The sequence below is a fragment of the Loxodonta africana genome, chromosome 3 (assembly GCF_030014295.1).
Source record: "Loxodonta africana isolate mLoxAfr1 chromosome 3, mLoxAfr1.hap2, whole genome shotgun sequence".
NCBI classification, from domain to species: Eukaryota; Metazoa; Chordata; class Mammalia; order Proboscidea; family Elephantidae; genus Loxodonta; species Loxodonta africana.
The window spans coordinates 130,243,933-130,267,622 of NC_087344.1; the positions used below are offsets into that span (position 1 = coordinate 130,243,933).

The 23,690-nt window shown below is 34.9% G+C and overlaps 1 protein-coding gene across 1 annotated transcript in view; it reads right to left on the reverse strand.

Moving 5' to 3' along the window:
* The window catches only part of COL24A1 (collagen type XXIV alpha 1 chain), a 364,074-nt gene that overhangs the window by 80,145 nt on the left and 260,239 nt on the right, over positions 1 to 23,690 (reverse strand). The window contains exons 37-44 of the mRNA XM_064279962.1: positions 21,531 to 21,584; positions 19,732 to 19,839; positions 13,732 to 13,785; positions 13,159 to 13,212; positions 12,449 to 12,505; positions 9,915 to 9,968; positions 2,638 to 2,691; positions 2,473 to 2,526 (exon numbers count right to left, since the gene is read on the reverse strand). Of these exons, the coding sequence (XP_064136032.1) occupies positions 2,473 to 2,526; positions 2,638 to 2,691; positions 9,915 to 9,968; positions 12,449 to 12,505; positions 13,159 to 13,212; positions 13,732 to 13,785; positions 19,732 to 19,839; positions 21,531 to 21,584 (489 nt within the window). The remainder of the gene's footprint in view (positions 1 to 2,472; positions 2,527 to 2,637; positions 2,692 to 9,914; positions 9,969 to 12,448; positions 12,506 to 13,158; positions 13,213 to 13,731; positions 13,786 to 19,731; positions 19,840 to 21,530; positions 21,585 to 23,690) is intronic.

Sequence of the window (23,690 nt, forward strand, 5' to 3'; positions counted from 1 at the left end):
CCCCTGTACCTGTGAATGTCACCTTGTTTGGAAATAGGATTTTTCTTTTGTTTTCAGTTAAGTCATACCAAAGTAGGGTAGGTCCTAGTCCTAATCCTTTTTGAGTCGTGTCTTATAAAAGCAGAGGACAGACAGGCAGACAGACAGACAGGGGGAAGACAGATACCACGTGATGATGGAGGCAAATGAAACTATAAGCAACAAAGGAATGCCATGGATTGCTGGCAGTTACCAGAAACTAGGAGGGAAGCATGGAACACTTCCTCTCTTAAAGACCCCAGAAGAAACTGACATGGCTGAGACTCTGATTTGGACTTCTAGCTTCCAGACTGTGAGAAAATAAATTTCAGTTTTTTCAACCCACCAACTCTGTGGTATTTTGTTATGGCAGCCCTAGAAAGCTAGTATAGGGTTTCTGTGAAGTGAATTTCTAATTTAATCTCTAAAGGGATAAATGATTCAAGTACATTACCCACAAGGGAATTAGGCATTGTTATTTAATCATGAATACATATTTATAGTAGATGAAAAAACATAAGAAATCATTCATTAAGAGAGAATGGTGCTTATGCATTATCTTAGTTATTTAGTGCTGCTATAACAGAAACAACTCAAGTGGATGGCTTCAACAAATAGAAGTTTAATTTCTCACAGTTTAGTATGTTAGAAGTCCAAATTCAGGGCATCAGCTCCAGAGGAAATCTCTCTTTCTCTCTCTTGTTGGCTCTGGAAGAAGGTCCTTGTCATTAATCTTCCCCTGGACTAGGAAATTCTCACTGCAGGGACCCCTGGCACAAAGGATGTGCTCTTCTCCTGGTACTAATTTCTTGATGGTATGAAGTCCCCATGTCTCTCTGCTCGCTCCTTTTATATCTCAAAAGAGATTGGCTCAAAACACAATCAAACCTTGTAGATTGAGTCCTGCCTCATTAACATAAGTCCCGCTAATCCCATCTCCTCAACGTCACAGAAACAGGATTTGCAAAACATAAGAAAATCACATCAGATGACAATTATGGCCCAGCCAAGTTGACAGATATTTTTTGGGGACACAATTCAATCCATGACATGCATCTACTAAAAAGTGACCTGCATTCATATCCATTAATTCATTTATTCATATTCAGTCTGTTTCTCTCTTTCTTTTTAATGTGCCCTTGGGTGTATGTCAACATTACCGGTAGGAGAAAACTAGTCCCCCTGGATTATGTAGAATTTAAACCACGGCTCCTCACTACCTTTCAGCTTCAACGTCCAAGGACAGCTGATCATGTAGGCTAGAGAAGTTGCCTAGTGAGAGTATTTGATTTTCATTGGCATAATTTTAATACATACTAATAAACACCAAGAAATGTATTTCCTTCTTCCTGACATTTGTCAAAAAGGAAAAAGAAAACACTGTAAATATGAAAGGACTCCTTGTAAAAGATTAGAAATTTTAGGTTCAAGCCTTGAGAGGGTGCTTACATTCTTAGGCACTTAATGCAAATACACAGAAGTAATGGGTTTTTCCAATTTGGATATTTAAAAATTCTAAGTGAATTAGACAATTGTTTTCTTTTCTCTGCACTTCTTGCTCAGGCTTGCTCTCAATGGGCTACTATTATTTATTTATTCCTTTTTGTTAAGGAATCTGACAAGGGGTTACTGGACAGAAGCCAAGACTATTCAAAAAGAGCGAACACCTATTTAGTATATATGATTCAAACCCATTTTACTGTGTTACGGACTCCCACAAGTTGTAAACACAAGTATGGGTGAAAACTTCTTAGAAATTAGGAGAAACGTGATCTTGGATTCATTAATTTTTATCCATTCCCATTTGATTATTACAATACAGTACATTCTCTTAAGAATTCTACTTAAAATCAATAGCACCAGAAGCCAGAAGGCCATGAAAAGCAGGGCAGCAATGAACTGATGGTACGAATGACAAAGCCGGTTTAGCTACGTAAGGTTGAGGCAATATCTATTAATGCACAAGGAAAGAAAGACTAAATTTAATAAATCAACAGATTTTTCCCTTGGTTGGTGCCAAGTAATTGTGTTTGCCTTATGGAAAAAATCTTTTAAACCAATTGTGAGTCTGTGTCACATAGTTAAACTATTACTTCTACCCCTACCTTACTAAAACAGCTAAATGGTTTGATATGTTTTTCATTCTGCAATGCTGGTTTTAAGGTTCATTGGTATTTCTGCTCCAAACAACAATTAGGCAGTTTTCACAAAACCAGAGTGCACTGTAGGCTTTTGGTAAAGGGAAATGTGGATGACGACCGAAACACATGAATCAATCAATAATAAAGTTTTAGCACAGTTATTGACAAACACCCCCCTTTAGACACCTACAGTGATCCCTGCTCTGAAGAGAGAAATGATCATTTGATTACAGTAAAATAAATAACAAGTTCTTATGTCCCTGCTTTCTCATGCCTAACAGACTCCAAATTGTCTTAAACGGTTTCAACTTACTTCAGACCCTCTCTCTCCTTTTAGTCCTCGTTCACCCTGTTCACCTGGCTCGCCCTTTAGTAGGAACAAAAACAGAAAACATATGTGAAGCACGGACCAAATAAATTATATTAATGTTAATTTTTTTTAAATGTCAGATTCACAAAAAATTCTTTTAAAACTTACTAGAGGCCCTTGTTGTCCAGTAGTACCTCTTGGTCCTGGTATACCCACATGACCCTAGGAATGGAAAGATTATATTATTAGAGTAAATAAAGACATGTGATTTAAAGAATAGGATTGCTGTTGTTAGGTGCCATTGTGTTGGTTCTGACTCATAGTGACCCCATGTACAACAGAATGAAACACTGCCTGGTCCTGCACGATCCTCACAATTGTTGTTATGCTTGAGCCAATTGCTGCAGCCATTGTTGTCAACCCATCTTCTTGAGGGTCTTCCTCTTTTTTGCTGACCCTCTGCTTTACCAAGCATGAAGTCCTTCTCCAGGGTCTGGCTCCCCTGATAACACATCCAAAGAACGTGAGATGAAATCTCGTCATCCTTGCTTCCAAGGAGCATCTCGGCTGTACTTCTTCCAAGACAGATTTGTTGTCTGGCAGTCCATGGTATATTCAATATTCTTTGCCAACACCATAATTCAAAGGCATCAACTCTTCTTTGGTCTTCCTTATTCATTGTCCAGCATTTGCATGCACATAAGGTAACTGAAAATACTATGGCTTGGGTCAGGCACACCTTAGTCCTTAAAATGACTTCTCTGTTTTTTAACACTTATAAAAGATCTTTTGCAGCAGATTTACCCAACGCAATATGTCATTTGATTTCCTGACTGCTGCTTCCATGGGCACTGATTGTAGATCCAAGTAAACTCAAGTCGACAACTTCAATATTTTCTGTTTATCATGAAGGATAGGGTAGTACCATTTAAAATGGTAGCAATGTGTTGTAAAATTCAATTTAAATATCATAGAGATTACGATTCTCTCTTGGAAATAGCACAGAACATAATAGCCACTGGATACTATGATGACTGAGAAAGAGCTAAGGTTTGTTTTCTCATGCAAGTGAATCAATGTAGTGGGTTGAATGGTGACCCCTTCCCCCACCCCCCCCCAAAAAAAAACACATATGTCTACATCCTAATCCTCAGAGTATGAGAATGTGACCTTATCTGGAAAAAGTTTTGTTTTTTTTCAGATATAATTATGTGAAGGGTTTCAAGATGAGATCATATTGGATCATCCAGGTGGGCCTTAAATCTAATGACAAGTGTCCTTATAAAAGACACACTGAGGGAGACACAGATGACAGAAGATGGAGGCAGAGATTGGAGTGATGTAGACACAAGGAGTACAGACAACCACCAGAAGAAAGGATTATTCCTTAGAGCATCCAGAAGGAGTGTGGCCCTGCCAACATCCTAATTTCAGACTTCTGGCCTCCAGAAATGTAAGAGAATACATTCCTGGTGTTTGAAACCACCAGTTTGTGGCAATCTGTTATGGTAGCCTCAGGAAATTAATACAGCCAATAAACAAAGTAATAAAGAGGCTGAGAACAAAGTTCTTTTTTCAACCTATTCCCACTGTAGGGAATTTTTACAATCTAACTTCATAGCTTTGGATAGTACATTTACTGGGCTGAAAACTGGAAGAGTCACTGTATGTTGTGTCAAGAAACATCAAATGTCTCTGACATTCAGCAATCTCGTCATCACTCTAGTTCTCCTAAGGAATGCTGACCTACCACATTTTCCTTTTCAAGTGTGTAAACAGAAACTACCAACAACCCAGAGGCGTGTCAGGTGACAGTCATGCAGGGAGAATTCCACGGTAATCTCTCTTATCCCTTTCCCTACTGTTCTCTTCACCTCAGTTCTGTTCTTCCTACTCTTTGAATGTTACAGAAAGAATGCCTTATTAAAGAGAGTTATCAGCCTCATCTCTTTTTTCTGGACTAGGAAAGGAAGGGATTGCATACACAGGCTAACAATATTTATTCTCACAGAAAGGTCAATTGAGCCTTCTGTGTTTGCATTCTGTGAGGCAAGCGCTTATGGTTTTAAGTTTCAACTTCCTGATAAAGGAAATGAGTCCTGTTTAAGTGAGTAAATAGTGGCAAGAGAGAAAGTCTAGACTGGAGAGCTTTCTATATAGCACACGGCCACGCCAAAGAGAATACCATTACTACATATGACCCTTAGCAGCAAAACATGAGCAGAGTCTTCAAATAACAGAACCAGATCAACCAAGATGGATGTTGGTGCATGGCTCTCAAGTAAATATGATTATTTGTAGGTCACTTATCAAACCAGATGCAGGAGAGAAATGGCTGGGAAAAGCTGGAGTGAAAGCGGGAGTGAGCATCTGAGCGAGCTACAAAACTCATAACTATGATGGCCAACTATGGCTGTGACACCACCCTTGGCTGTAGTTTTACAGAGACCTTTTCAGAATGATCGTAAAACGCAACCAGCTGCCGCTCTTTGGTTTGGGACATCTGGACACAGATCTCACCAAAGACAGACCTGCTTTCTAGGAATTTCACTATAATAACTCTGGTCCATTCTATCCCAATAAAAATGGAAAAAGGCCTTTTTTTTTTTTTTAATATAGTAAAAGTTAAATAGGCTACAGTAATATTGGAGGAGCCCTAGTGGTGCATAGGTTAAAGTGCTCAGCTGCTAACTGAAAGGTCGGTGGTTCAGCATAATTTTACTTGCATGTGGTATTAATGACATTGCTCAATAATTTCTGCGTTCCACTGGCTCACCTGTCTTTCGAATAGGCACAAATATGAATCTCTTCTAGCTGGTTTTCTAGGTAGCTGTCTTCCAAATTTCTTGGCATAAAAGAGTGAGTATTTCCAGTGTTGCATCCATTTGTTGAAACATCTCAACTGGTATTCTGTCAATTCCTGGAGCCTTGTTTTTTTGCCAATTCCTTCAGTGCAGCTTGGGCTTCTTCCTTCAGTACCATCAACTGATGATATGCTACCTCCTGAAATGGTTGAATGTTGACCAATTCTTTTTGGTACAGTGACTCTGTGTATTCCTTTCATCTTCTTTTGATGCTTCCCCTGTTGTTCAATATTTTGCTCATAAAACCCTTCAATATTGCAACTTGAGGCTTGAAATTTTTCTTCATTTCTTTCAGCTTGAGAAATTCTCAGCATGTTCTTCCCTTTTGGTTTTCTAAGTCCAGGTCTTTGCATCTTTTATTACAATACTTTGTCATCTGCAGACTCTCTTTTAAAGCCTCTGTTCACCTTTTTCTTTATCATTTCTTTCATTCACTTCAGCTGCTCTACATGCAAGAGCAAGTCTCATAGTCTCTTCTGACATTCATTTTGATCTTTTCTTTCTTTCCTGTATTTTTAATGACCTTTTGCTTTCTTTATGTATGATGTCCTTGATGTCATCCCACAACTCATCTGGTCTTTGGTTAGTGTTCAATACATCAAATCTGTCCTTGAGATGGTCTCTAGATTCAGATGGGAAATACTCAAGGTCGTAATTGGGCTCTTGTGGAGTTGCTCTGCTTTTCTTCAGCTTCAACTTGAACTTTCATTTGCGCAATCGCTGGTCTGTTCTGCAGTCAGTCCCACTCTTGTTCTGACTGCTGGTATTGAGCTTCTCCATCATCTCTTTCCACAGATGTAGTTGATTTGATTCCTGTGTACTCCACCTGGTGAAGAGCATGTGTATAGTTGCCATATATGTTGTCGAAAAATGGTATTTGCAATGAATAAGCTCTTGGTCTTTCAAAATTCTATCATGTGATCTCCAGTGTCTTTTCTATTGACAAGGCCATATTTTCCAACTATTGATCCTTCTTCTTTGTTTTCAAGTTTTGCATTCCAATCACTGGTAATTATCAATGCATCCTGATTGCATGCTGCTCCTTGTAAACACAACGGGTGGTTCTACTCTGTCCTATAGGGTCACTATGAGTTGGAGTCGATGTGACACAATGGATTTGGATTGGTTTGTTTTTTTTTCTGCAGTGTGAAACTGATCAAACATGCATAAGGCTTTCGCTGGCTACATCTTTTCAGAAGTAGACTGCCAGGTCCTTCCTCCTAGTCTGTTCTATTCTAGAAGCTCAGCTGAAACCTGCCTTCCATGGGTGACCCTGCTGGTATTTGAATACCAGCGGCATAGTTTCTAGCATTGAAGCAACAAGGAAGCTCCACAGTACAACAAACTGACAGGCACGTGGGGACATTAAAGCCTAATAAGTATTAATTAACGATAATGAGTAAGACAACTGATTCTCGTCAGTCTCAATTTCTTCACGGGGAAGAAAAAACAAATGATGGGTGAAGGATTAAAAATAGCTAAAAAAAATCCCCATTGTTTACAGCCAAATAAAAGCAAAATTTCCATTATCCATTCCATTTTTTTCTCCAACAGGATAATTATGAATTCATTTAAATGTAAGAATATTTTTGAATGTAAAAGTGTTTTTTTAAAAGCTTGCTGATTATTCAGCCATAAAAAGGAATGAAGTACGCGCACATGTTACATCATGGACAAACCTTGAAAATGTATGTTAAGTGAAAGGAGCCAGACCCAAGTGCATATATCATATGATTCTATTTATATAAAATATACAGAACAGACAAATTCATAGAGACAGAAAGCAGATCTGTGGTTTAGAGGGGCTGGGGGAGGAAGGAATGAAGAGTAATGGCTTAATGAGTGTGGCGTTTTCTTTTGGGGTGATGGAAATATTCTGGAACTAGATAGTAGTAATGGTTGCACAACACTGTAAATGTACTAAATGCCATTAAGTTATACATTTTAAAATGACTAAAATGGTAAATTTTATGTTATGTGTATTTTGCCACACACACACACGCACAAAAGTGGTGATAACGCTAACCATCAGTTTATTGAGTGAACACATAGTAAGTACAATATCCATATAGAAAAGCAAAGATTTAAAAATATCACATGGATAAACTTATGCTTGGGAAGACTTGGCAGGGGAGAAGTGTGGATATTTTGTGACTTTCAGATGTCTAAGCAATAAAATTAGTGTGGTTTTCAGACACAAGACGGCTGATCATTTAAAGGAGAGCTGTCAACAAATGATAAAGTGAGCTGTAAAACTTAAGCAGATATGATGAAATAAGACAGAAAGGAGGATGTAGATCAAACTGGTTTACGAAATATTCACGACTAAAAACTTCATCACGAGAATATGTGGAATGAGGAAGGAGGAATGGATTCCACACCGAGACTAGGGAAAACTTTCCCTCTGATGAAAAATTTCTGGAGAACATCTGACTGTCTAGAATAATGAGGGCAGAATTTTTCTTCTCATAGCTAGTGAAGAGATTCTTTTTCCAATAGTATAACTTAGCGCTCATTTTCCAGTAAATATACTGATTAAGCTAGGAGTCCCTGGGTGGTGCAAATGGTTAACATACTCTTCTGCTAAGCCAAAAGACTGGAGGTGTGAGTATATCCAGAAGCACCTCAGAAGAAAGGCCTGGTGATCTACTTCTGAAAAATCAGCTATTGAAAATCCTATGGAGTACTGTTCTATTCTGACACACACGGGGTTGACATGAGTCAGCTGACTCTATGGCAACTGGTTTTTTGATTTATACAGATTAAGCTACCAAATGTTTTGTAGTTGGTAGAGGACAAAAGAAGATATTGCAAGAACCTGGTTTTCCTGACAGTATGTGAAGTTATGCACAGAAGTAGCTAAGGAAGTTTAAGAAGTTTCCCAAATTATGCTGGAAGCAGTTGGGCTGGCTTCTCCACCAAAAAAAAAAAAAAAAACTAAAAACCAATTTCAAATAAATCCACTGGATTCCTTGGATTAGGAAATACTTGTAGATCCCAAATACTATGTAAATTGGAAACAGAGCACATATAAGATTCCTAAAAGAGCTTCTCTAAAAATAGAAAAGTATAAAATGGCCATCACGACAATTTCAGAGACGTTCAGAGCTATTGTCAACATTTGTTTCAAACAGAGTTTTAGGGAGTGAAAGTAAATTTACCAGATTCCTTTGGCTGGAGAAAATCAGTTTATTAATAACAGCTATGGAAACCCTGGTGGCGTAGTTGTTAAGTGCTACGACTGCTAACGAAAGGGTTGGCAGTTCGAATCTGCCAGGTGCTCCTTGGAAACTCTGTGGGGCAGTTCTATTCTGTCCTATAGGGTCACTATGAGTCGGAATCGACTCGACGGCACTGGGTTTGGTTTTTTGGTTTTATCTATCTACAAACTTGTCCGTACAATCTGGCTAATCCAAGTTCTCATTCCAGACATGATCACAGAAATTTTATGTTGAAAGGGATGTACTGGATCAGAAAAAATAAATTCATTATTTAAAAACCTATTATGTATAGGGCTCAGAACCAAATATTGTATAAGAAAGAAAGTAATTATATGAAATTGGGGAGATAAGACATATACACATTAACAAATAATTAGCATAAAAATTAGCAAAAGAAGATGGTAAAATATTTGTACCAGATGACTGATATAAACAATAGCTATTATAGGACTACAGAAGAGGGGATATTGTTGTCAATCAGGTAAGAGTGGGTCAAGCGAAAAAGGAGCCTTAATTATGTTACGAAGGACAGATAGGATTTATGTAAGTGAAGTTGAGGAAGAATGGCAGGGAACATTGTGAACAAAGAAATAAAACAGGAACTGTAGGGAGCAAGTTAGCAGATGACCAGTGTATTTAGCAATTGACATTGTAAATGGAGAGGGAAGAGATATAAGGCAGGAATACAGAACATCCTTAACACAAATGTGCTTATAAAATATGACACAATAAATTCTGACACACTGTCTAATTTCAGCGGATCAAGTTTGTCTCATAAAATCCTTCTAAGGCATGAAAGAGGATACCAAATTGACATAAGCCTTGAGAGTATAATGGCATTCATACCTCTGTTTGAAAACTATTTATGGAAATCCTACTATAATATCAGGAAATTTGTGTTCTAGAAGTTAGAGTTATAATGATGAAAAAGACAGACAAGATTCAAATGATCAAGAGATTTTAGATAGCACTAAGTGCCATGTAAGCAATCAGTCATCTGATACAAAGTGGCAGTTATATATTTGTTTCAGATAGGGCAGTTATAGGATTCTCAGGAAGTAACATTTCAGCTGAGATTTGAATGATAAGGAAAAGAAAGCAGCAGTGGAAAGAGATGGGAAAGATGATTTTAGGAAGAAGGAACAAATAGCACTAAGAGCTAGGCTCCTTCTAGAATAAAAAAATAAGACATTACTACAGTTTCTCAATTTCATTCTGTTGTACACGAGTTGGAACCGATTCTATGGCACCTGAGGATAACAAGTATCTCAATCATGCTTATTTTCATTTGAAACTGAGCGGAACTACAAAGAGCCCTGTTAAAATTTAGAAGTAAGGTGTGTAACTTTGCAGCAATTACCTTATACCCATCTGCTCCGGGGTCTCCTCTTTCTCCTCGTTTCCCTATTGGACCCTACAGACATCACAAATGAAAACAATAAATTTCGCAAGCTGGATATAAGTATTCATGAATGAAGATGTTAAAACGAATATGAATTATTCTTTTGCCAAAAATATAAAAAAATGGCATAAACTGAATGCATAATAATATGTTTAGTTCCACTCCATAATTTCAAAAGATTGAATTTCAGTGACATTGAGAACATCATCAAAATGTGCTAGCACTGTACTATGTAAAGAGAATCACATAATGATTATACCAGGAAAAATGTTGAAGAAATGAAATTCAATTTAAAAACCTGAATTTTCAGATGCATTTTTACTTAATGATAAAATGATGACAAAATTTAAGCAGAAACATTAAGCTACTTAATTAATGCTATTAATTATACATGGTTATATTTAAATCATATTTTAAAAAGTACTTAATAGTTAATCCTACTTTACCATTTACCAGAAATTCTATTGTTTATTCTTTAAATCTGTGAAATTTTTAATCCTCAAGGCATAAGTTAACCTAATAAAAATTGTACTTAACTTTAATCCTCAAGGCAAAAACTAACCTACTAAATTTGCACTTCTTTGCCCTTTCTAATACCAAATCTTCGATAAGACGAACTGTTCAAATTATCTACTACAAAATGCACTTAAAATGAGCTATTGCATACTAGGACCTATTAACAGCTAATCAAATTAAAATTAGTTGGCAAAACCATAGAATTTATTATTGAGCATGAATTGATAAATTTTAACTTACGTGGTTCAAGTTACTAGACGCAATATAAAGACAATAATCCCTGACTCTACATTAGTTAGTTAGGATATTCTTGGTTTCAGTTCCATGCCTGTCCATGTCTATGGTTACAGTGTATTTCTAGGATAAAACTACCACTGTTATGTTAGACTTTTAATATATTTATGATTTAGGTGACATTCTTTGACCCTGGCATACCTAAATCTGGAGAAAAACAAGTACTACTATATTCCACTTCCCAATTTTTTTTCCATTTGCATTATTCCCGTATTCTTTCCCTCTTTTAGGGGTTTGGAGAGACAAAAACATATTTGAGAAAGATCATTATATATTATATCTTATATGGGTAAGTTTGAGATGGCTTATATGAGATGGCTTGATTTAGTAAGAAAATTCTAGACTCTTTCTCTGTCTACTTCCAAAACAAAGTATAACTTTCAACTATTTCCAAAGGACAAAACTATCAAGAGTGACTACATATTCTGATGCTTCTGCCGTAGGATCTGCTTATCTTATAACTATTTGAAAAATAGAAAATTTAATTAATTAAATTTATTTCTGTGAACTAAGCATTTTTATTTTACTCATTTAATTTATGCACAACCTTTAGACATTGTTTAATCAAAATTTAACACAGAAACAGTTATTCAGATAACCAAAGGTACAAAAAACAGCTACTTTTCAAAAACGTGGTTATAGCTGTCCTTAAAATTCTTAATGGAAGACTATATATCGGTGGTTGTTAAAGGTCTTTGTTCTAATAAATGATTAAAAGCGTTTTGAAATAATTTGGCATTTATGTGTAAACCACTATAAAATGTATACAAATCAGTTTTTTAAAATGCTTTAGAAATAAATCTGAATTTTATGATTTAAGGGATACCACAAAACCAAACTTGCTGCCATCAAGTAGATTCCTACTCATTGCTACCCAATAGGACAGAGTAGAACTTCCCCATACGGTTTCAGAGAGTCCTGGTGGGGAAGTGGTTAAGAGCTCAGCTGCTAACAAAAAGGTTGGCAGTTGGAACTCACCAGCTGCTCCTTGGGAATCCTATGGGGGCAGTTCTACTCTGGCAATGTGTTTTCTGTTTTGTTTTAATCTTTACAAAAGCAGACTGCCACATCTTTCTCCCATGAAGCACCTGGTGGATTTGAATCACTGACCTTTCAGTTAGCAGCCAAGCACTTTAACTACTGTACCACCACAGCACTCTGATTTAAGGAATATCTGCCCTAAAACGTCTCTAGTGTGCAATTCTTTGATAATCTCTACAAAAGGTTGTTATCATGCATTCAATGCTCAAAGTTAGATTTGGGAAGTCACTGTATCAAATCTACATACTATGCTAAGCATCTTGACCTGGATATAAATATTTTTTATATCTAATGTTTCACATTAGTTAGATTTTATGACTGCAAATAATGCTGTCCTATCAAACCATGTGGAGCTCTGGTGGCGCAGAAGTTAAGTGCTATGGCTGCTGGCCAAAAGGTCAGAAATTCAAATCCACCAAACTACTCCTTGGAAACCCTATGGAGCAGTTCCACTTTTTCCTATAGGGTAGCTATGAGTTGGAATAGATTTGATGGCAATGAGTTTGGTTTTTGGTTTATCACACCATGTTGTAAAACTAAGAAAATAAAGCCCTTTAAAAACATGAGATTAGTGTTGTGAATCTATTGCAGTAATTGCATTTTATTTTGAAGTATCAAAATAATTTTAGAAAAAGACCTACTGGTTCACCTCGAGGCCCAGGTGGTCCTAGGACTGTGTTATCATCTCCTGAGTGGCCCTGAAATGAAAATAATGATTTAGAAAACATAACCAAATTAAATAAAATAATCTTTAAAAATATGCAGGCTATTACTTTTTAGTATGTTAGGAAATACACAATCTGGGTTTATCATTTTTAAATGGAAAACTTTTACCTGAGAAACTAAGTATATGACATTTTATAAACAGTTGTAATTTATGTATGGCTTTGCTTGGAAGTGCCAATCTGCTTTAATTTTCTCAAAAGCAGCTTAGGAATTTCCTTGAAGAGTCAGGTTTTTGATGATTTTATAAATGAAGAGTACTGTTTTGATTATTTATTCCTAAGTCAGCAGAACATTTTAATATAAATGTGCTATAATTAGTCATTTAACCTAGAGACTCACAAGCTCTTTCAATAAGTAATTAATTTTGCTTTTTCCGAGCTTTACAGGTTGTAAAGCACTTTCACATGTTATTTTATCTCAATCTTGAAACAACATACAAAGATGTTTTGATTATCTATTTGAATTTTAGTCCTGTGATAATTCTTTTTTACTTCTAGAATCTGTAATACTTTCCAAGTTGAAAAATGCTTCTTTTATTCCTTGAGAATATTTCCACTAATTCTTTCAGAAAGAATTCATAAATTCAAGGTTTAACTTTAGAGATTAAAAAGCAGTATACACACACCTTTTCTCCTTTAGGTCCTGGCAACCCGGAAAGTCCTGGTTGACCCTGATGGCCCTAAGAAAATGACAAGTAAGTAGACATTTCCTATATCATTTGCACATGCTATACCTAAAACCACCAAGCCCATACCATTAGAGATGAGCTATTCTGAAATGAAAAGTAGGATTCAATCTATAAGGAGATGGTACGGGACCAGACAAAATTTTGTTCTGTTATTCACAAGGTCACCATGAGTTGGCACCAACTTGATGAAACTAACAATTATAGAGGGAAGAGGTGTAAATATTTTAGAAAGTTTTATCATGGAAATTTCATTTTACTTTGCGTATTTGAGATGATACCTTTAACATAAAAACCTATAACCCATTGCTAGTGAGTTGGTTCTGACTCATAGTAACCCCATAGGACAGAGTAGAACTGCCCCATAGAGTTTCCAAGGAGCAGATGGTGGATTCAAACTGCTGACCCTCTGCTTAGCAGTCATAGCACTTAACCACTCCACCACCAGGGCTCCTTAATATAAATGCTTTCAGGCAAATATACACTCTCATATTTCCAGTTAGAAATGTTTACCCTATATCCTGGAATTCCTGGTTCTCCATTAGGACCCATCAATCCTAAATGTCCCTGTAAAACAAAGTAAATATTAGTGAAGCCAACAGATAAGTGTTTAAATCATTAAATTTAAACTTCTGTTATTTAAATTGTTCCTTTCAGCTTTTGTACAGTCTGAAATTCTACCTAGAAAAAAAAAACCCTCAAATTTTGTCTTACTTTTCTTCTGAACCACAACACGCCACACACACACACATATCTCTGGTATGGACATCCTTGATTGTATTAAGAGAAATACTTTCAGGTGTCATCCTTCTGGCCCTGGAGAATTCTTGAAAAGTAGTTTGTATCTGTCAAAGACTGTGGTAGATGTGCATAACTGATTATTCAAGAGTAAAGCCTGATTATTTTTTATACTGTCACTATAGGGTCAAGAAAAACTCTGTACTCATTAATAGCCTCAGATGCTTTGATGAACATGATTTCAGTCCTGGTCAAAGTTGCTAAAACAGAAATGATTGACAACTTATATATAATAATCGTCCCGTGATGACTCTTATCATCAATATTTTATAAATGAGGAAAACATAAGTTAAAGGCTAATGAGTAAAATGTCTCTAACCTACAGAAAAGATAGCTTAATTGAAAAAAAAACAAAAATAATGGTCCTAAAAATATCCTATCTTTCATACTATCAAAAAGTTTCCATGTCAGTGCACCACGTGTACAAATAAGAGATGAGGTCATTAAAATACAGAATAGGTACGAGATTTGCCAAATACCACACTGACCAGGCACTAGAACCAGGTCTGTTGATCCTGCACTATTCCTCACGTGCACATACTACTTCACTATATTTGATGACTTCTTTAAAGTCTTAGCTCTAAAAAAGTCCATAATTATTAATAAGTAATTATTTAATTATTATCAGTAAATATTCAATTATGAATCAGTAAATGTAGATTCATTCCATTAAGATCAAGTTTTTAGTCCAAAAAAAAGAAATTTACAAAATCAATTAAAAAAAAACTAATAACAATTCAGCCATTCCTTAGGTGAATAATGGAGACCAGAATGTAACTACTCAATAATAAAAAACAAAAAACAAAACTCAATACATGCTACTAATTGAAAAGAACATAAAAAAAGTTGCTAAATTTCTCTAAGAAGCTGATGCATATTGGGTCAAGATGCCTGAATGAAATATGCTTACTTCTTCAGTCCCATCCAAAAATACACCTGAAAAGAAAGTTTTTTATTTGTTGGTTTGTTTATAATAAAAAATAAACGAGTAAACATTATCAGTAGACGAAAATTTTGTGATTTGAGATAGGAAACTAGAGCTGAAAACATGCAAAGAAGAAAACTGTCACAGATGTGGAAATGGTCTCAAAGAAGTTTCAAACCCTGAAATTAATAGATCATAGGGACAGGCTGGGGTAAGGGTAATAGGGTATTTAATGGAGGAAAGGAGTCAGAACAGCAAGGCTAGAAGGTCCTCCCGCTCCCCTGATTGTGCAGGGCAGCTGACACCAGTAATATTTGCCTACAGAATAAGTTAGCATGGGTAATGCAGCCAGAACGGTAAGCAGCACCAAAAGTTGCTGCTGACTCCAAGCAGAAGAAAACAGGTAGATTCAGATATATTTCTTAAATAAATTAAAGTAACTGAAAATAAACAAGCTAGACATTTAATTAAAGAAGATACAAAAAAAAAACCATAAAATAAGCCTAAACATGGAAAAGACATTAATATTGGTCAAAGCATAAATTAATGAAAGAAGAAAACCATAAAAATAGTTGAGTAAAAAAGTGTACAGATTAAAAAAATAAACAATGCTTTGGCAAGTCTGATCGAGAAAAAGGATAAAGATCCTAAAACAACATTTAGAATAAGAATTAGGATATAAGCATAAAGTTTTTTGTCATTATAATGAAATAGTAATTATAAATTTTACCCATTAAATTTAGAAATTTAGATAAAACAGATGAATTTTTAAGAAAAAGATAACTTTTTAAAATTTATTCAAGAAGAGATACAAAATTTGAAAAAGAAGCCAAAGTACATCAGGGTTAGATTGCTTTAAAAGCAAATTCTAGCAAAATCTTTGAAGAACAGATAATACCTATGTTTTTTAACTGTTGCAGAGCGCAGAAAAATATGGAAAATTTACCAACTCATTTGATAAGGCTCGCTCAGCTCTTATACTCAAATGCAATTAGTATACGTTAAAAAAAAGTATAGACCGATCTTACAAATACAGATGCAAAAACCCGTAGGAAAAACTAAATAAACTAAAATTTTAATGAAATATTAGAAAATTGAATCCAGCAGCATTAAAAGAATAATGTATAAGAGTTTCAGTCTCTCAAGAACCTTGCCAGCGTTTGTTGTTTTCTGGTTTTTTGATCAGTACCATTATTGCTGGGATGAGATGGTATCTCGTAGTTTTGATTTGCATCTGTCTGATGGCTAATGATCGAGAATATCTCTTCATGTGTTTGTTAGCCACCTGAATGTCTTCTTTGGTAAAGTGCCTGTTCATGTCCTTTGTCCATTTTTAAACTGAGTTGTTTCTCTTTTTGTTGTTGAGATGTTGATATTTTCTATAAATTTTAGAGATTAGACTCTTGTTGGATATGTCATAGCTAAAGGTTTTTTCCCAGTCTGTAGGCTCTCTTTTTACTCCTTTTGATGAAGTTTTGGATGAGTGTAAGTGTTTAATTTTTAGGAGATCCCAGTTATCTAGTCTATCTTCTGCTGTTTGTGCATTTTTAGTTGTTTGGCATTCTATTTATGCCATATAATAGGGCCTCTAGTGTTTTAGGTTTTACATTTAGGTCTTTGATCTGTTTAAGTCAGTTCTTATGTATGGTGTAAGGTATGGATCTTGTTTCATTTTTCTGCAAATGGATATCCAGTTTTGCCAGCACGATGTGTTAAAGAGACTATCTTTTCCTCATCTAATGAAATTTGACCCTTTGTCGAAGATTGATTATGCATAGGTGGATGAATTTACTTCTGAGTTCTTATCTACATGAGACAAAAAGGACAACATATGCCTAAAAGCAAAGATGAGAAGGTAGAAAGGGGCAGGAAAACCAGATGAATGGAAATGGGGAACTCAAGATGGTAATGGGGAGAGTGCTGACACATAGTAGGAATTGCAACCGATGTCACGCAATGATTTGTGGATAAACTATTAGATTGGAAATTAATTTGCTCTGTAAACCTTCATGTAAAGCACAATAAAAATAAGTAAATAAAAACATAATCAGGTTGGGGGGGAAGAAAAAGAATAATGTAATCATGACTAACTATGGTTTATCCTAGGAATTTAGGGTTGCTTCAACTTTTGGAAATCCAGCAATGCATTTCCTTATATTAACAAGAAAAGGAGAGAAAACATGGAATTTTCTAAACAGATGTTGTAAAAGCATTTGATGAAATCCAACATCTATTCTTAATTAAAACTCTTACCTAAGAATGGAAAGAAATTTCTTTAAACTAATAAAGGATATGCTCTAAAAATACTTACAAATAACATGTGACAATGAAACATTAGAAGCATTCCCACTAAGGACAGGCACAGGACAAGATTCCTCCATCATAACTTCTATTCATTACTGTGCCAGAAGTTCTAATCAATGTAATAAGTCAAGAAAATAAATAAATAAATAAGAGATGGCAAATTGAGTATTTACCTAAAGAACCCAAGAGAACCACCTAAATTCATGAAAGTGGATTAAGATCAAAATATAGAACTATATAGATTTCTTACACAGAGGAGAGATCAATAAGAAAATGTAATGGAAAAAGGATCCCATTAACAATAAGAATAAAAAGCTAAGAATAAACCTAACAAGAAAAGTGTAGGAACAGAGATAAAGGAAATAAAGCTTCATTGAAGGATATAAAAGAAGATATGAGTAAATGAAATGACATATTATGTTTTTCTACAAAAGATTCAGTGTTAAAGAAACATGAGCTGATTCTAAAGTTCATGTTAAAGACAAAATCAGAGTAAGAGCCAACGCTTTATTAAAAAAGAATTACAGAATATTTGCACTAACAGATTTCAAAAGATACTGTAACCCAAAGATACTGTAGAAGTGTAATAATTAAAATAGTGTGGTATTGACCCAGGGACAGACTAACAGATTAATGGAAGAAAATAGAAAGAATGGAAACTAATGAATATTTGAGAATGTAGCTTATGTAAGAGTAGCATTTCAGAAATGTGGAAAATAGATGGAATGTTCAATAAATAATATAGCGACAATTGGCTATCAATTTGGAAAAAGAAAATTAGTCTTCTGTATCTCAAATCACAACAAAAAAATAAATTCCTTATGGCTTAAAGAGTTAATCGTGAAGGCAAGTATTAGAAGAATATTTTTATATACTTGAGGTAGGTGGTGTAGTGGTTAAGAGCTACTGCTGCTAACCAAAAGGTCGGCAGTTCAAATCCACCAGGCACTCCTTGGAAACTCTATGGGGCAGTTCTAATCTGTCCTATAGGGTCACTATGAATTGGAATCGACTCGATGGGAGTGGGTTTGGTTTTTTGGTTTTAAGGCAGGGAAGGCATTTCTGAAAAAAAAAAAAAAAATACCCAGAAACTGTAAAGGAAAAGACAAGTTTGACTAATGTAAATATTAAAACTTTCTGTATAGCAAAAATACCATAAATAAAATTAAAAAATGACAGGAAAAAATATATGTAATATATTTTACAACATACTTAACAAAAATATATTAGTATTTAAAATATATAAGGAGTTACTGTAAATCAACAAGAAAAAGGCAACAGTCCAACAAAAAAACATGTGTAAAGGCTATATGAACAGAAGTTGGCTGTCGGTAATCAGAGAAATGCAAATACAAACAATAATGAGATACATTTTTCATTTATCAGAACGGCAAATATCAAAAAGATTAATTTTCAAGTGTCAGTGGTGGGGCTATAAATCTGGAGAAACTTCTTGGGAAGGTGGCTTGGGAATATGTGTCAAAATTTGAAAAGTAAATAGTCTTTTACAGAGAAAATCCACAGTAGGGGAATACTGAAAATAATATTCTTTGAATGTATTAGTTTTTGTGTTATTTAAAAATTAATCATACTTTATAATGTCTTTGAACGCAAAAGCCAAAGACAGAGAAATAGTAATAATTTAAATGAAAGGAAGCAAGAAAGGCCTGGAGCAGTAAGATGACAGTAAGGAATGGAATACTTAAATGAGCCTGAGGCAAACCTTCCTGAGACAACAGAAGGATTATGCAACGCTCTACTAAAGGTCTTGGTGAAATTCTAGCACTTGCGACATTTAAATGCAGACTAGGATATACACATGCATTTTGAAATAAGTTCATGAAACAGCTGGGGACTAAACTGGATAATCTCTTAAGTATTTTTGCATCTCTCTCATGATGTGACTTTCTGAACAGGTCCAAATATATTACCAATATAATTTTGCTACTATAAGTTCAGAAGTATCATGCTGCACTTATTCCCAATATCATGCAAAGTTCATGCAAGAGATTAAAGATATAATTGGATGTTTTAGAGATTTATCAGAGCTGGACAGAAAAATAATCTCCAGATAAAGCATGCGGAATTCAAGCACTTAAAAAAACCCATCTCCAAGTAAACCTAATTTTCAAATCAATTTGTCAACCATGAGAACATAGTTTTATATAGATGTTAAATCCTGATTTTAAGTTCTAGGCACATAAACTTTCCTACTTAGGAGTTATAACCTGATTTTTTAAACCTCATTTCACATTTAATATCCATTTTTAGTTTTTTTCCGCTTTCCGTTTTCACATCCAGAAACCACTAAGCCACTTAAGTATTGCGGAATGCTTACAATTCTCCATATTCCATGGAGGTAGATTATTTTCAATGGAACTATTGGCTTCTCTGTAAAGTTAATCAAGAGATGAAGCTTTAGGGACTAGAATACATTTCTTTTCCATCCACAGTGACTCAGTTCTGGAAACAAATCAAATACTAACCACAGCACCTCTGGTTCCTCTGCCACCCTTAGGACCACTTTCCCCGATTTGTCCAGGAGCACCTCTGCTTCCAATTTCTCCTGTGGGTCCCATTTGTCCTTTTTCACCCTGTAAATACCATCAGTAAGACAGAAAAGTTGGCAAAAACAAATTTATATTTAGACCTAATTAACTATGTCATATACCTGAATGATTCCAGGGAATATTCTGTAAACAAAAATTCTGTAAGTAGTAACTTTAACTTAACAGTATGATAGACCACTAATGACAATAATAACATACTGCTACCACTCAAGTTATTTTAAGGATATAATTAAAAGAAATTTTGGAAACAAAGATTAAGAAAATAATTTTAGCTAAATAAGCAAGGGATATCTGGTGCTCAAGTGGAATTCCAAATAACCAAGCTTTTTATTTTGAAGTTTGTTATTTATAGAAGGATTGGTTGATTGATTGCAGTTGTGAGAAAACACAGGCCCTACAGAGCACTTCAATGCCACAAAGATCAGATTAGTGTGGAAAAGACACCTGTACACAGTTCTGGGCATCCAGGCTCATCACTCATGGGCTTGGAGTATGTCTTCAAAAATGCATAACATTTTTATATCATTTTACATACTCTGAAAACTGATTACCTTCTGTTTTCCATTAGACTGACTGATCCTTTTCTAGCACCAAAATAAGGCTAATTTAAATAACATTAAGTGTTATTATTCATTTTCTGAAAGTGGAAACTAACCCGTTCCATTATTAATAATGAAGTAGATAAAAAGAAAAACTGTGACTAGTCAGTCAGGAAATTTTTGGTATTCATAGGGTTGAAGAACTTTAAATACTTTTTACGTGTGGTCTCTTTTGAACACCAAATAGACTTTATTTTACTTGCCCAGGGATGCAGGTTGTTGTGTAGATGTGCACGGCTCCACGTTACTTCTAACACTGATTTTAAACATAACTTTACATATGAGGAAAAAAGGCTCCAATATTCAGGTTAATTTTGTGAGTAAGAATGGCAACTTAAAATTTGTCTTATTCATTTTTTTTTCTTTTGTTATTATCCTTTATACTGCCCCAAGGTTCTGAGAAAGATTGGTTGATTAACAGAAATCCTAGAATTGGTCTTTGGGAACAGAATATGGCATGATTTGAAGTTAATTATAATAAATATATTTAGGACTGTCATAGTACACTGGGAAAGCCTTGTATGTCTTACCAATATTCACACAAATTATTGGCTGTAAATAAAGACAAATTTTTCAGTATCATGCACTAGACTTTCACAGATAGATCAACTATTTTTTAATAAACTACTAAGTGAGCAAGTAAAAAATATTCTTCATTTGTGGTTCGTAGTTAATACATCTGAAAGATAAAATCAATTATCAACAATTTCAATTTGGGGAAACACGTTAATAGCAAATCCAGAGACAATTCTAATCATATTCCTTTTACCCTAAATATTTTACTAAAGTTGTTGCCAAGTAGCACAAATGGTATAATATTTTTCTTTCCTATCTTTTCTTACCCATGGCCTACTGGAAATATTTTTGAGAAACAGAAGGAGAAAAACAAAACCCTTGGATCAACTATAACTGGAAAATTTGCCTTCAAATAATTAAGGTGCCAACTGTTCCTAAATGGAATTAAATATTAATTTATACAAACGTGCTCTTTTCAGCTAGATTTACAAATTTCTATTACTTTGTATATGGTGCAAATACAAACATTACAGCAGTTTATAGAACCTAGCATGAGATGAGAGAAAATGAACACAGAGAGAAAGATGTAAACAAAATTACCTTTTTCCCTGGACGACCTCTTTGTCCTAGAATTCCCACAGTTCCTTCAGGTCCCTGAATATTTAATATAAAAAAAGGAATAAGTGATTAAAGAAAAGACTAGATGGAGTGTTTGAATACTTATAATATCAGATAATCCAAGAATCATACACTAAGTAAATTTAGGGTTACTTTTCACCAACATTATCTTTGCATAATTATTTAAAAAATTTATAACGATTAGAGGCATACCTATTACGAGTTACAGAAGTTCACACACACAACTGGCCTTGATAGACAAAATCAAACTGTTCTTTAGGAAGAAAATTAATTGGTTTCAGTATACGTATTTTAATTAGCAAGAATGTAAATAAACCCAAATGCATCCATTTCAGCAGTTCTAAGAGCTACTGTAAATTTAGCATCTTGTTCAACGAATAGGATTACAAAATATATCTAATACATGATCAAGAAAATCCCAAAATCTCATTGGAGTGGAGAAGATTAAAAAGATATTCTTTGATTTGTGGAAATAAGGAGGGATGGAAATACAGAAAGAAAAAGGAGGTAGTCATATTAAGCTGTAAGTGCTACGGCTTCCAACCAAAAGGTCAGCAGTTCAAATCTACCAGGTGCTCCTTGGAAATCCTATGGGGCAGTTCTACTCTGTCCTACAGGGTCGCTATGAGTCAGAATCGACTCGAAGGCAATGGGTTTTTTTAAAGCTGCTTAAAATAACATTTTTGTTTCAATAAGTACTTTGTTTAGCCAAAAATAGGCTAAAAGTTTTCGATACGCATTTTGCTTAGTAAAAAGGAGCTAAAATATTTTAGAGGTCACGTGAATCTGTAGTTCAACAAGAGTTAGGCCCAAAGGACATTCGCAGTATGCCGGGTTGCAAGTTCTAAAATGGCTAATAATTTATCGCAGTATTCTTTGCCTTAGTTGGAAATGAAAACAGAAATCTCAAGTTTGTGTTCCAAAGTTTGGCAACCTGCAAAAACAATGTAAAGAAGAAGTATATTGTGGTTTACCACTGGGCTATGTATGCTTTTGGTAAATATTTGTTGAATGAATAAACAGATGTCTAAGGAAATGACTCATGCCCTATGCTGCTGAGCAAATGCTCTTCTAGCCTCTGAAAGTTGATGAAGTTAGAGGCCAAAGCAGTTATGTTCTATTGCTGTAGTTCTGGCTGCATCCAGAGGTTGAAATGATAGTTGTACTGTCCTAAGGACTTTTTTGTGGTTAATAAGAACTTTTAAAAAGAGGTTGATTAACCTTTGTATAGGTTACAGGTACAAAGTCAGACTGCTCCTGTTTCATATCTTGGCTCTGGCACCTAATAGCTATTTGACCATAGGCAGGTTATTTAACTTCTAAAAGCCTGTTTTCTTTTATATAAAATGAGTATAATAATACCTCATCGACAACGTTAGCATCTCTTGTCTGGAGGCGAGATGAGAGGGTAGATGGGGTTAGAAGCTGGCAGATTGGATACGAAAAGAGAGAGTGGAGGGAGGGAGTGGGCTGTCTCATTAGAGGGAGAACAATTGGGAGTATGTAGCAAAGTGTATATAACTTTTTGTATGAGAGACTGACTTGATTTGTAAACCTTCACTTAAAGCACAATAAAAATTAAAAAAAAAAAACACCTCATTGGTGGGTTTACTAAGAGTAAATGAGATAAATACACGTAAATCTTAGAAAGGACTAGGCTTTTAATGAAGTGCTCAATAAATTTTATCTCTAATGTCTGCTACTTTCTTAAAGAGTATTACGCGATATCTAAAATACATAGAAAGATATTAAAAGGTACAGTGAATACTTATGTACCCATCATCACCCACTTTAAGAAACAGAATACACACACACGCACACACTTATCCCAAATATAGACACATATCCTCCCAAACACATCACTCTCCCTCCCCTCTCAGGTGGAACCATTATCCTGAATTTTGTTTATTGCTCCCATGTATTTATTATTTATGGTAGTCAAATTCACCAATATTTTTCTTCTTATTTGTCCAGTTTCTTTAAGTATCTTGTTTAAAAGATCCTTACTGCTTCTTCTCCCCAGATGAGGTTATAAAAAATTCTCTTATACATTCTCCTAGAGTACACACTGTTCATTGTAGCAGTATTCACAATAGCCAAAAGGTGAAATAATCTAAATGC